This window comes from Pantherophis guttatus, chromosome 6 (genome assembly GCF_059756535.1).
Source record: "Pantherophis guttatus breed Tessera chromosome 6, ASM5975653v1, whole genome shotgun sequence".
In the NCBI taxonomy this organism is placed as follows: Eukaryota; Metazoa; Chordata; class Lepidosauria; order Squamata; family Colubridae; genus Pantherophis; species Pantherophis guttatus.
Window position 1 is genome coordinate 35,601,791 of NC_142068.1, and position 13,137 is coordinate 35,614,927.

Genomic DNA, 13,137 nt, shown 5'->3' on the forward strand with positions numbered 1-13,137 from the left:
GTTTTATTTCTTGGGAAGACCATTTCAAAGAGAGGTAGCTGGAATGAGAATGATCTCTGTCTTGTAGTCATCCATCAAAGTTTAAGAAGACATTTGAAGGAGGACCTCAAGGTGATGATCAGGTAGCCTGGCAGAATAGTTAAAGCTATTACTTGACATACTCTTGATTTAGTTTAACTGCAAGTCATTCAAGGTTTTTAACATCACTACTAGAATATGGACTTGGCTTTAAATTTACAGTCTGTCGGCCATTTTTTTATATGCTTTGCTCTTTGAGAGATAGCAATATGGACTAATTTAAAGCATACTCATGTCCATGAAGCTAAAGGTGGAATGTGGATTGAATCAACAGTTGAAATTAGTCTTTGTAGAGTGATTGCTTATGAATATTGCTTAGAAATGGAGATTTTATATATAATACAGTATCAAATATGAGACTTTCTCCTTTTTCTTTAATGCAGAGGTTGTACGAACAAGACTACGAGAAGAAGGAACAAAGTACCGATCCTTTTTCCAGACGTTGTCATTGCTTATGCAAGAAGAAGGCTATAGTTCTTTCTATCGTGGCCTAGCCACACATTTGATAAGACAAATACCAAACACGGCTATAATGATGACTACCTATGAAGTGGTAGTCTACTTGCTCAATAGACAGCAGCACTACTATCTGACTATCGGGAAGTGAAAGACCAAAAGTTTGGACCATAAACATTCTGAATGATAGCAGCTATACATATATATATCATCCAGGTATATCACCCGTATATCAACTATATGCAGATATGGACAAAGTGGAAGAATATCGATAGGCAATCATTCACACTTCTGCTGGCTTGTCATATGGTATCTCTTGCAAGTTTTTCTTAAGGACTACATTTAACATGTCATACTTCAATTGCAATTTCCTCTTACCATGTTAACTTTTTTACTTCTATGCAGTGAGCAGCGAGGGCTTGGTGTGAGCAAGGAGATTGTAATGTGTTTTAGTGCAAGGTGTAAATCCATTACTGGTTGTAGAGTTATGTTCTTCTACAGCAGTTTGAAGGCTATGTCAGCGTAAAGCATATTCATGCTCGTATCTGAAAGTCCATTTTGCAATTGAAATAAAATGAAAGGTGAAGATTTACATTAAGCTTCCCATTTTACTACCTCAATGGGTCTCAGAAGGAAATGTAAATTCCTACATTCCTCTAAAAACATATTGATCTTCATTTGTTTATACATGGGGGAAGGGCAGGAAGAACAAAATTCTAATAATTTTAACATCTAACCCTGGGTTGAGTGTGCCATAGGTGCATATTTTAATAACCCACTTAATTTTAAGTTTTTGCTGTACAAATAGAAGAATGTTAAGATCTGTGTAAGATTTACTTCTGTTCTCCTGTATGCATCATCTGATGGATCCTAGTAGGACTTAAAAGTATTTCTAGATTGTGTTATTTTGAACCAAGAATCAACCAATTCTTGAAGAGTGGCAAATAACTTAGTAATTCAGCATTATGTCAGACTTCAGCAAACTTAATTCTTGTAAGAGTTACGTCACCTGAGCTGAAATCTGCATCAATTAAATGCCAAACTTCACTATACTTCAAGAACATATAAAAATCAAATGCTAATATTATTATTAAGAAATAATAATACTCTGCATTCAAGCATTCCCTTGTATTTTATTATTTGCTTAATTTCTGGTGCATTGTGCAGAAATTGAAAAATGAATTTTTTTCCCCTTAGAAAGTATAGTCCTTAAAATTTATTTCAACATTTACACAATATAATTTGCTATCATTTAAGAGTTGATTTTCACTAACACATAGTAACTATGTTGTCTTTAACAAACACTATTCACAGTATTACAAGTAACATATTTTAGTGTTATATAATTAATACAAAAATCCTACATTCATTTTTTAAACTACAGTCCTCCTGTTCCAAGCAAATTTTCTGCCTATGAATTACTGTTTTCTAATTGAATATTTTTTTATTTGCAAATTTAGCTAGTGATACCATGAAACAAGCTTGTGAATTCATTTGCGGGTATTTAATTCAAAGACAATATTCTAAAAATGTGTATCGTTAGTGTATTTGATTTTTTTATTAAAGAAAATTAAATAATTGTAATGGTGCAATCCTACTCTTGCCTATTCAGAAGTTACAAAGAATGTAGAAAGATTTATTTCTAAGTCAGTTGTTTCTAAATAGAATTATAGCTTAAAGTTTATTTATGGCAACTGGATTATACATGGTTAGTTCCCTTTATTATTGTATATATTTTGTTACTGTATAATACAGACAAGTGAAACATGAGGGCATGAGGAAAGCTTAAAATTTATTTCTATAAACTGTTAAAAAATAATTTCATTGCAGGCTACTTTAAAATAATGCAGGGATTCTGAGAATAGAGCCAACTGTCGAAATAGTTTCTCCCTGGCTATTCTGTAGCAGATACATTTCCTATAGACTTGCAATATTTAGTTTGATGGTTGTATTAAAATGTACCTCTTGTTACAAATCATTCTGCTGGATCTTTTTAGCAGGAAATAATTTTCTTCAATGAGACTGATCTTGTTATACATGTAGTTCTTGACTTACGACCACATTTGGGGCTGATTGCTAACCAATGTAGTTATTAAGCAAATCTGGCTTTTCCCATTGACTTACTTGTTGGAAGCTTGCTAGAGGGTTGCAAATCATGATCACATGACTGTAGGATGTTGCCTCTGTTGTAAATGCGAGCCTGTTACCAAGTGCTCAAATTGTGATCAGGTGACTTGCAGGGGTGATGTGATGTAATTTCAAGGACATACTATAAGTCGTTTTTTTCGGCACCATTATAACTTCAAACTATCATTAAATGAATGGTCATAAGTTGAGGACTATCTGTATTTTAATAAACATGACAGATACAATCAATAGTTGAAGATGAATTAAGAAAATTCGTTAAAGGAACAGATTCCCCAGCAAATCTTCATCTGAACAAATTTCTTGCTTGTAAATATTACTGACAAAGATGTTATTGGTTGTAAACAATATGCTACAAATGCTTGCTGTTTTAAATGATAAAATTGAGTAATATTACTTTGTTATGAAGAAATTTCTAGAAAAACTAACTTAATATATTTCTATTTCTACACTCAGGTAGATTCAGATAACCAAGCCTCCCCCCCCCCCTCGGTGCAATCACCATTAACACCATATGATAGCATTCCAACAACAATCATCCAAAGATAATGAATCATAGAACTTTGGGGCAAGTTTAAAATGTAGGTAAAATCATGATTACTTATTTATTCTAATCTGACAAAGTCTTTAAAAATAAATATTTCAAAATCATAAGCTGTTCTAGTACGTCAGCTTTATGAATCCACATTTCTATTGTTCATTATAAAGTGGATCCCACTCATTACATGATCATGCAGCATTCTGATCATATAGTTGCTTAAGGCACATATGACTTTGCTTGATGAATAAAGCCTCTTTTAGCTAACATATCTATTTGAGCATTATTTGAAACATTGTTATATAAACTTTTGGTAAAATTTTTATAATCTGCCTTTAAAAAATGCATTTGATTATGATAGATATATTAAGAATTAGGGATGTGATGAACTGAACAAATTAATCCTAAGCATTTTTAGTGTCACTGCCATTTCATATATGCTATGACATAAGTGGTGGAATATCTAGGTTCAAAGGAGAAATAGTTATATCTGTGTGTGTGTGTGTTGGCCTGCATGTTGTGCTTGTCAGCAATTCTTTGAACAACTTCATTGTTTCCTTAAGGCAGTGACTACAGAATCCCAGAAAAAAATATATACATTTAATTTAAAAAGTTAATGATAGTTGTACATCCCTATTCCTAGTAGTCTTTTTTATTAGCACATTACTTGCTAAACATGAATCTATAGGATACTTGTTTACTTTAGTCCAGCGTTTCTCAACTTCCACAGTTTTAAGGTGTGTGGACTTCAACTCCCAGAATTCCCAAGCCAACATACTGGTTGGAGAACTTGAGCAGTGAAGTCCTTGCATCTTAAAAGTTGCTGAGATTGAGAAGCACTCCCTTAATCCAAATTTAATATTGATGCCTTTAACAAAGTTGCCTTAATGAGCTATCCTAACTTCAACCTGAATTCAGATTAGGGACCTCAGGCGAGATTAAAAGAAGAAGCAGAAGTCTCATGGAATACTTGCAGAAAGCTCCCTAGGTATCATGTTCCCACCAAAGGAATGTTGATACCCAGTGCCCACTCTTGGGTTGAAATAAAAAAACAAAATTTAAAAAAAAATAGTGGATTAAGGATAAGGATAATTTTATTTCTATACCGCCTCTCTCCCGAAGGACTCGGGATGGTGTACAGCCAGGTAAAAACACAATACAAATATCACAATTTAAATTTAAAAAATTATTACAAGTATTACATTTAAGGCCAAAATTTAATAAAAACCCCAAAAATTTAAGAACTCCGAATTTAAAACTCAATTATGAAGCTAGCCCTGCCAGTCGGAAGAGCAGGGTCTTAAGAGCACAGCGGAAAACTCGGAGGTCAGAGATCTTGCATATGTCCAGGGGCAGTTCATTCCAAAGGGCAGGGGCTCCCACGGAGAAGGCTCTCCCTCTGGGTGTCGCCAGCCGAGATAATTTGGCCGACGGCACCCTGAGGAGTCCCTCTCTGTGGGAGCGGACTGGTCGGTGGGAAGCTATCGGTGGCAGAAGGCGGTCTCGTAGGTACCCAGGTCCTGAGTTATGGAGCGCTTTAAAGGTGGTAACCAACACCTTGAATCGCACCCGGAAGACTACTGGGAGCCAGAGCAGCTCGCGCAGGAGAGGTGATATATGAGCGCAACGAGTTGCATCCATAATTACCCGCGTGGCCACATTCTGGACCAGTTGGAGCTTCCCAGTGCTCTTCAAGGTGAGCCCCATGTAGAGAGCATTACAGTAGTCCAGCCGGGAGGTAACAAGGGCGTTAGTGACTGTGCGCAAGGCGTCCCGGTTCAGAAAGAGACGCAACTGGCGAATCAGGCGAACCTGATAGAAAGCTTCCCTGGCCACGGCTGTCATATGCTCTTCTAAAGACAGCCGTGCATTCAGGAGGACGCCCAGATTGCGAGCCCTCTCGGGGGGGGTAGAAAGCGATGGCGTCAGCTGACTATAACAGGACGTGGGTAGCCACAGCCACTCGGTCTTGGAAGGGTTGAGTACCCCACAACTTTTTGATAATTTGAAGAAAAGACTATACATTTTCCATGTACTAGTCTTTTATCTTTGCATCCAGCTTTGAATGTATAAGATGGAACTAATAGAATTACCCATTTTGTTCTAGGCATATAAAATTTGGTTAAATAATTACATAATATGAAGATGATTTAATCCTAAATTGTGTGATTATATTCCTATATATCTTTTTGAATGAAATAATGGATTTAAATCTTTTCAAAAAATGAGGATTTTTCCATGTGCACAATATACTTTGGAACTTGGTTGATTTTTTCTGAAGAATGACAAGACAGACCCAAGCAGTAAAATAAAAAAATCAGAAGGTGTCTGGTAGAACCTTTAGCTGACAAAGTGTATTAAAAAGCATACATTTTTGTGAGCTATAAATGAGCTAGTTTTACTAGACGTCTGATTTTTGGCTGCGGTAGATACCGTAAATACAACACTTAATAAAATGTAACCAGTAGGTGGCGCTACAGTAATGCCAGTGCCAGAAGTGTATCTATGGATGTGTATACTCCTATCTATTACTAGCACAGAAACAAGCCATAATAGATTCTGTCATAAAACTTGCACTTGCCAGATTTTTATTGCTCTGTGTAAAATGCCATTAAATCAAGGAATAACTTGTAGGTTTCTTATATAACGTTATTTTCTAATTGTAAGCAATGTTTTCTTAAGCATACATAAATCTTTGACTCAAATTTCACACCTTAAATGATAAGTGTGACATTTTCAGTAGGATGGTTATCAATCTAAAATTTTATGTGAAACGGTTATTATTCCCCCATACAAAAAAAAAGTTTGAGATTGCATGTGAGGTACTTAGCGATCTGCTTTACTCATACCTAGTAGGTTTCCAGTGCTTTCCTTTCATCTCAGAAAGCATACAATGCACTATTAAAACTTAATTTATCATTGAAATGTAGTTTTATGCCTATCTAACACTATAATTTTAAAACTGATGGAAGATATTGTGACCTCTCATTTTTAACTCTTTCAAGTCTGTATGATATAACTGCAGCCTGTAATCTGGAGATTATTTTGTTTTCATCAGGTTTTATAAATTCTACAATCTAGCAGAATACTGATGATGTGTGCCTATATATGTTTGCTACTTTCAAATTCAAATATTTATCTTTTGATAAATACCTGAAGTCCAATTTCAGGTTTGTTTTTATTTTATGTACAGAAAGCTTGCATACCCTCTATATGTGAAAGTGGTTTCTCTAGAGCTCTTGTTGTTTACAAAGTCAGACATTCTACCACTCCTATAAACTTTTGTTTTAATTCTTTCATACCATATTTTTGGCTATCAAATATGTGCTTTAAATACTTTTTGTATTTATGCCGCAATGGCAACATTTTGTTTGGACTGCTCAAAACTTCAAAATAAAATAGAGTTTATTCAAACCAATTAGACTTCATTAACTTTTTTAAAACACGAAGAAAAGGGTGTTTCAAGTGGGAAAAAAATCTGATAGTTTAAATTATCAGAGTGGGAGAAAAAACATTGGCTTTGGAATAAAGTTCATAACATACAAGAGAAGATTTTATAAAAAAATAATACGCTTTTAAGGTAGTATATTTTACCATAATATTTTTTCTTCAGGTCTTGTTTCTATGAATAAATGTCTCCTTTTCTTCTAAGCCAGTAGTTCTCCATCTTAGCCATGTTAAGATATGTGGACATCAATCCCCAAAATTCCTCAGTCAGTTTGTTAAAGCCCCCACATATTAAAGGTGCTACAGTTGAGGTACACCATGATTGATAACAAACAATATTTTAGGATTTCAAGATTTTAGCTATAGTTGGAAGGATAACACTTGGATTCCAGATTTAGCCATTATAAAAAGGATGGGCGACCATAACATATGAATCTGAGCATCATAGGTAACAAGCACCAGAATTACAGTACCAGAAAAGACCCTGTGGGACTATCATCTATAACAGATATACGGCAATCACTAATATTCTGTATAGAATGTATGACAGCTTTTCCAAGATCAAGGCAAGATCTGAAGTTCAGTGGTAGTTCTTATCCTTTGTGCACAGAAGATGCCAGGATTAATTCATTCCACAAAGAAAACTGGGAAATATTCTAGTCTGAAATTGCAGAGAACGCTGCCAGCCAGTGTAAACAATATTGAGCTACAAAGGCCAATGTCTGACTCAGCATAAGACAGGCTCCCATGTTCCACATTAGAACAACATATCCTTTTCCTGACAAGTGAGATGAAAAATTGCTGAAAATCAGTGTTGCAAGAGTACAGTACTAAAACTGTTTCTGTCGTAGCATATAATAACATGCAAAAAAACCGAACAAGGTTATTAACAGTGATGCTTGTTAGGTGTGAAAATCATAGCCTATATTATGGTTTTGCATTTCCTTCTCCTTTAAAATTGCTGCAAATATCCAACTAAATCAAAAATTATACGAATAATTTTCTAATTGTGACGGTATGATACCACGTACTACATGTAGAGTACTTAATGTACCATTCTAGGTAGCAGTTAGAGGGACGCGGTGGCTCAGTGGCTAAGACGCTGAGCTTGTCAGTCGAAAGGTCGGCAGTTCAGCGGTTCGAATCCCTAGTGCCGCATAACAGGGTGAGCTCCTGTTACATGTTCCAGCTTCTGCCAACCTAGCAGTTCGAAAGCATGTAAAAAATGCAAGTAGAAAAATAAGAATCACCTTTGGTAAGAAGGTAACAGCGTTCCATGCACCTTTGGCGTTTAGTCATGCTGGCCACATGACCATGGAATTGTCATCAGACAGCACTGGCTCTTCGGCTTAGAAACGGAGAAGAGCACCGCCCCCTAGAGTCAGGAACGACTAGCACATATGTGTGAGGGGAACCTTTACCTTTACCTAGGTAGCAGCATGCTTCAATTTGTAAGTTTAGCTGATATCCTATAAATTTGGTAGTTTGGGGAGCATTTCACTTCCTGCTATCTGATATTCTACATGATAATCTGGAGTGTTCTAGAAATAGAATAGAATTTGATAATTATTTTCCATTATTTTCCTATAGCACCTTACATAATCAAAGGGGACAACTGTATTCTGTTTCCATAGAATATAGGAATTTAATCACTGGATCATTATTTTCCGTTCCCATGTTAAAATTAAATATTTTTACAAATGTCTAATATTTTATTGCTGCCAAAAATGGCAACTAAGTTTGAATTCATTCCATGGAAAAAATCATGATTTTAGACCACCTATAGTATAACTAGATGGCTGTCATTTTTGGCCCGCTTGGTTATCATAATAGATCATTTATGGTGGGAATAATTTAAACCATATTCTCCAATCTTGAAGCATATCTAGTGTCTGCCTTACTAGAAATCCCTTAAGCAACTTGGGAGTAATTCAATCCCTGAAAAGGCTTGGAAGTATTTCTACTAGGAAATAAATCCCTTACAATATTTTATTATACATATTTTATAGGCCTGGAAAAGAGAGACACGGAGGAATGATGAATTTGTGGTTTAAGCCAATACCTGTGGAAACAGCTGCATAAAATTGTCATGGAAATTTACTTCCCTGGGAAAAAAGCCTACACAACTGCCTATCCAGATAGTGAAAGTTAAAAATAGGAATTATTATATTGTACTTGACTATCTATCAATGTAATTCCTTTCAAAAAGCTATGGAAATGCAAGCAGTGTTTAGTTAAAAATCGTATTACAAACAGAACAAGGAAAAATCAGCCACGTTCAAAAAATGGAGAAAGAGAGAAAGAGAGAGAGATGATGGATTGTAGAAAATGGGAATGTGTCAAATAGTAACATTGCAATATATACTGAAGTTATAAATATGAAATTTATAAAAACGGAACCATATTGCTATTCTACAATTCTCACTAAGATGCAAACAGGTTATGGGAAGGCTGAATGTAGGAAAGTACTTGTCACCTAAAGTAGAGATGCATAAAATAGTGACTTCTAAGCTTTCAAAGCATACTTACTAGATGCCATGCACAGCTTTGTACCACCTTCATCTTGCTAAACTAGCTTTTCCTGATAATTTTCCCTCCCTAATTTTGGTTCATTACCTTTTTAAAGTTCAAATAGTTCCTCTTATTTTCTGCTCTCAAAAGCTTTATTCTACTAATTCAAGGGTGAGAAGCTTCCAGGAATTCCTTCCTTCCTTCCTTCCTTCCTTCCTTCCTTCCTTCCTTCCTTCCTTCCTTCCTTCCTCCCTCCCTCCCTCCCTCCCTCCCTCCCTCCCTCCCTCCCTTCCTTCCTTCCTTCCTTCCTTCCTTCCTGGTGAGATTGTGGGTATCATCTTGTTATGGTCAGGCACAAGAATGAAGTGCACTGTGTAACATCTAGAACCTTCATTATGAAGTTACAGGGATAATAGTCAACTGTATATAATTTGCTTGTATAAATTTTGCTGAATTTCAGTGAAAATATCAGTCTTTGGCATATTGGTTGAAACTCTTATTGCAAGAGACTGTAGGATCATAAATATTTTTTCAGAAAGGAAAAATATTTTTCTGAATTTTTTTCAGAAAAATTGTGTCTTTAGAAAAAGGTCACTATTAACTCTGTTAAAAACTATCCTATGTCCTATTATAGTCCTGTTTACTTTCCAAATAAAACTAACTGTGTCAAGGATATGATTTCTATGGTCCTTTTCTTGCATACGTGGATTCAACAGGTTTGGCATCACCTAGTTTGGCATTCATAGTGAATACTTTACTGATACTACTGTAATTTATTTTGGCTGATTTTATGTATTGTTTACTAATGTTAGTGTATAGCAGTTGAATTGTTACTTTAATTAAACTGTTGATATATTTTGTTTAAGAATTATTTAACTGGTTTATCTGACATGATTGCTTTGACTGCCCAATTAAATTGTCTTAGAATTTTGCAAATATGCTACATGGCCTGAAATCAATATATGTCTCAAGGGCAGTGTATCAAATTCTATATTGACAAATGTTGCTGTTTTATGTCGGTTAAACAGAACCACCCAGTTATTAACCTAATTTATTTACACAGTTTATAAAATAAGTGCACCAATATATGTTTTAATTTTAAATCCTCATTAACAGTTGCATAGAAGTTCAAGTACAGCAAATCAAAACAGTAACTGGGTACTGTCCCAAGTTACTAACCCAAGGGTACTTATTCAAGAGGCAACTTTCTGGTTCAGAAAGTCTAGTTGCCTCTTGAAAAAGCACCTTTGGGATAACCATAACCTGGATGACCGAGAATCTCCATAGATAACACAGTAATTGGTGATCTAAGTAATAATACTGGCCTTCTTGTCTTTTCATTTAGAACAGGGCTGTCAAACTCCCGGCCCGTGGGCCGGATGCATCACAGGCTGGCCACACCCATGCCCAGTTTAGCGAAGGGGCAAAAAATCCTGATACATCATGTGACGCTGCCGTAACGACGTGAGTTTGACACCCCTGATTTAGAAGATATACATCCAGTTTCCCAAATGTTATGAGAAGGTCAAAATTGTGAGGACAATAGTTTTCTCTATGCAGACATATATTCATTTAGCAACTGAGGTTACAATGGCAATGAAAAATTGACTTACAACTGGTCATTGCACTTACAACTGTTGCAGCATCCCCATGGTCACATGATCAAAAATCAAGTGCTTGGCAAACAGCATGTATTTAAAAAGGGTTACAATGCCAAGCTGTCTCAGGAATTCTGGGAGTTGAAGTCCACAGATTGTAAAAGAGCCACATTTGCCCACCCCTGCCCTAGGGTCATATGATCATCATTTGCAACTTTCCCAGCTGGCCTCCAACAAGCAAAATCAATGGGACAAGCTGGAGTCGCTTCATGACCATATGACCAGATGCTAAATAATAAATTAACAACAGCAGTGATTCACTGACCAACCATGAAAAAAAGGTCACAAAATCTGATGTGACTCAATTAACAAGTACTTTGCATAGCAATAGAAATTCTGTTCCAATTGTGGTTGTAAGTTGGGGACTACCTGTAGTTGCTCTTCAGGTTTCTACATAAGTTACACTTCCAATATTTGAAGATAGCTCTTGTAAATAAAATATATATATATATATATATACAACTTTTGGACTGCAAAAAGTGTTTTCTGAAATCTTAGAAAGCGCTACCAGTACTGGATTATATTGAACAATGGTTTGAACAACCCTCGTCGGAAGCTTTCTACATCTTCTAGGCTGTGCTTAGATAATTTATGTTGCATTTTGCATACTTCTCACAATGTATGTAATAACAATTACTGTAAGTAATTACTACTAATGTAATTTGCAATAATCAAAAGAATTTTTTTTACTGAATCAAGTGTGTGCGTGCCTGCATGCATGTGTGTGTTGTTATTTGGTATGAAATGTGATAAAGTCTTTGTGATTAATATTCATATTATGCTTACATTTTATATTTTTAGATTTGACTTTATAAATTACATATAGCTGGTTTGTCATATGGCAAAAATATGAATGAGAGGCCCTTTTGCTCAGCCTAGGACACATCACAGAGTTAATCTTGTGGGAAAAAAATTAGACAAAACTTCCTATCCATTTGTATCACCTTAAACTCCTAGTGAGCTTTAAATCCAATCAACAAAAATTAGTGAACAGTGTGTAGTGTTGTTTTAATGGCTGTTATGGTATTTCTGTCTTTTGTGAAAAATATCTGAACTAACAATGAATTCTAAGTAGCTTTTAATCCTGGGGGAATCAGAACTGTCAAGCTTTTCACAACAAAATACAAAATTCTCACAAGATCATCTTTAATCAAATTTAGGGAGAGGGAAAGGCATTTGGTTTATGTTGACAACTGGTTATATTCATTTTATTACCCAATTTTTATCTCTATAAATTTCCAGGGCAGGCTTAATTCTCTTGTTGACCACCATTTGATGCACAGGGGAGGTATCTGATAATAGAGAAATTGGAAAAGCCCATAGATAAATGGCAATTCTGAATTCTGTTTCATAATAGGACTAAGTCCAACTCAAGCACTATTTCATATTTCTGATCAATTTCCCAACCTAGTTTAAAAGACTTGATCAATCTGATTCCCTTAAAATACTTCTGACTTCAGTTTTCCTATTCTCAATAAGAAAGTGGAACAGTTATTTTAAGAAGACCAGATTGGACAAGGTTGAGTGAGGGCTGAAAAAGTGCTTTCAAAACCCTTCCATTTTCAGTTCATTATTAGATATTGTTTTTATTTTTTAATTTTACCATTAAATTTATATACTGATCAATTCACTATTTGGGGTAAATTTACATGAGCTTCCAAACCTCCCCATGGATGGGAACCAGCTAATGTGACTTGCTGTGAATGGATTGTTTATTGATGATCTGAAACAGTTTATACAAGTGTTACTTCTTTCAAAGTTTTCGCCAATTTCTGTTACTGAGAGATGCTGATACAATTAGTCCTAGGTATTTATTTAGAGCCTGATGAGCCTTTTCCTTCTGTGATATTTATTTACTTAGCATATGGCATCCTTCTCTGACAAACAGAAGTGATGAAACAATTGGAAAGAGAGCTAGAATATAAGTAGGAGCTGAAATTACAAAATAATACATGAAAGTAGACCAGTTATACGAGGAGCTTCATAGTATTCTTAAGAGAAATCTAGGTTCTTGGCAACTGGCCCAGATTTCTGACCATTGTAGCATCCCATAGTTACATGATTGTGAATTGCAAACCTCTATGCTGCTTCCCACAAGCAAAGACATTGGAAATTCAGCAGGAAGTCAAAAGTCATGATCATGTAGGTTGTTGCTTACTAATAGTAACTGGGGACTGCTGTAACTGTCATTGCTAAGTGGTATAGTCACATGAGGTCATGCTTTATAATCACATCTGTGGAAATGCTGTAGAAATTCTGGTCCCAGTTACCATAGTTAAATGACTACCTGTATTTAAAAAAATA

At 35.4% G+C, this 13,137-nt stretch overlaps 1 protein-coding gene across 2 annotated transcripts in view; it reads left to right on the top strand.

The window, feature by feature from the left end:
* The window catches only part of SLC25A36 (solute carrier family 25 member 36), a 30,427-nt gene extending 23,792 nt beyond the window's left edge, over nucleotides 1-6,635 (top strand). For both annotated transcript variants that reach the window (XM_034439439.3, XM_034439440.3), the window contains exon 7: nucleotides 462-6,635. In XM_034439439.3, coding sequence (XP_034295330.1) covers nucleotides 462-685 — 224 coding nt within the window. In that variant the 3' untranslated portion in view covers nucleotides 686-6,635. The remainder of the gene's footprint in view (nucleotides 1-461) is intronic.
* The last annotated feature ends 6,502 nt before the right edge of the window (nucleotides 6,636-13,137 follow it).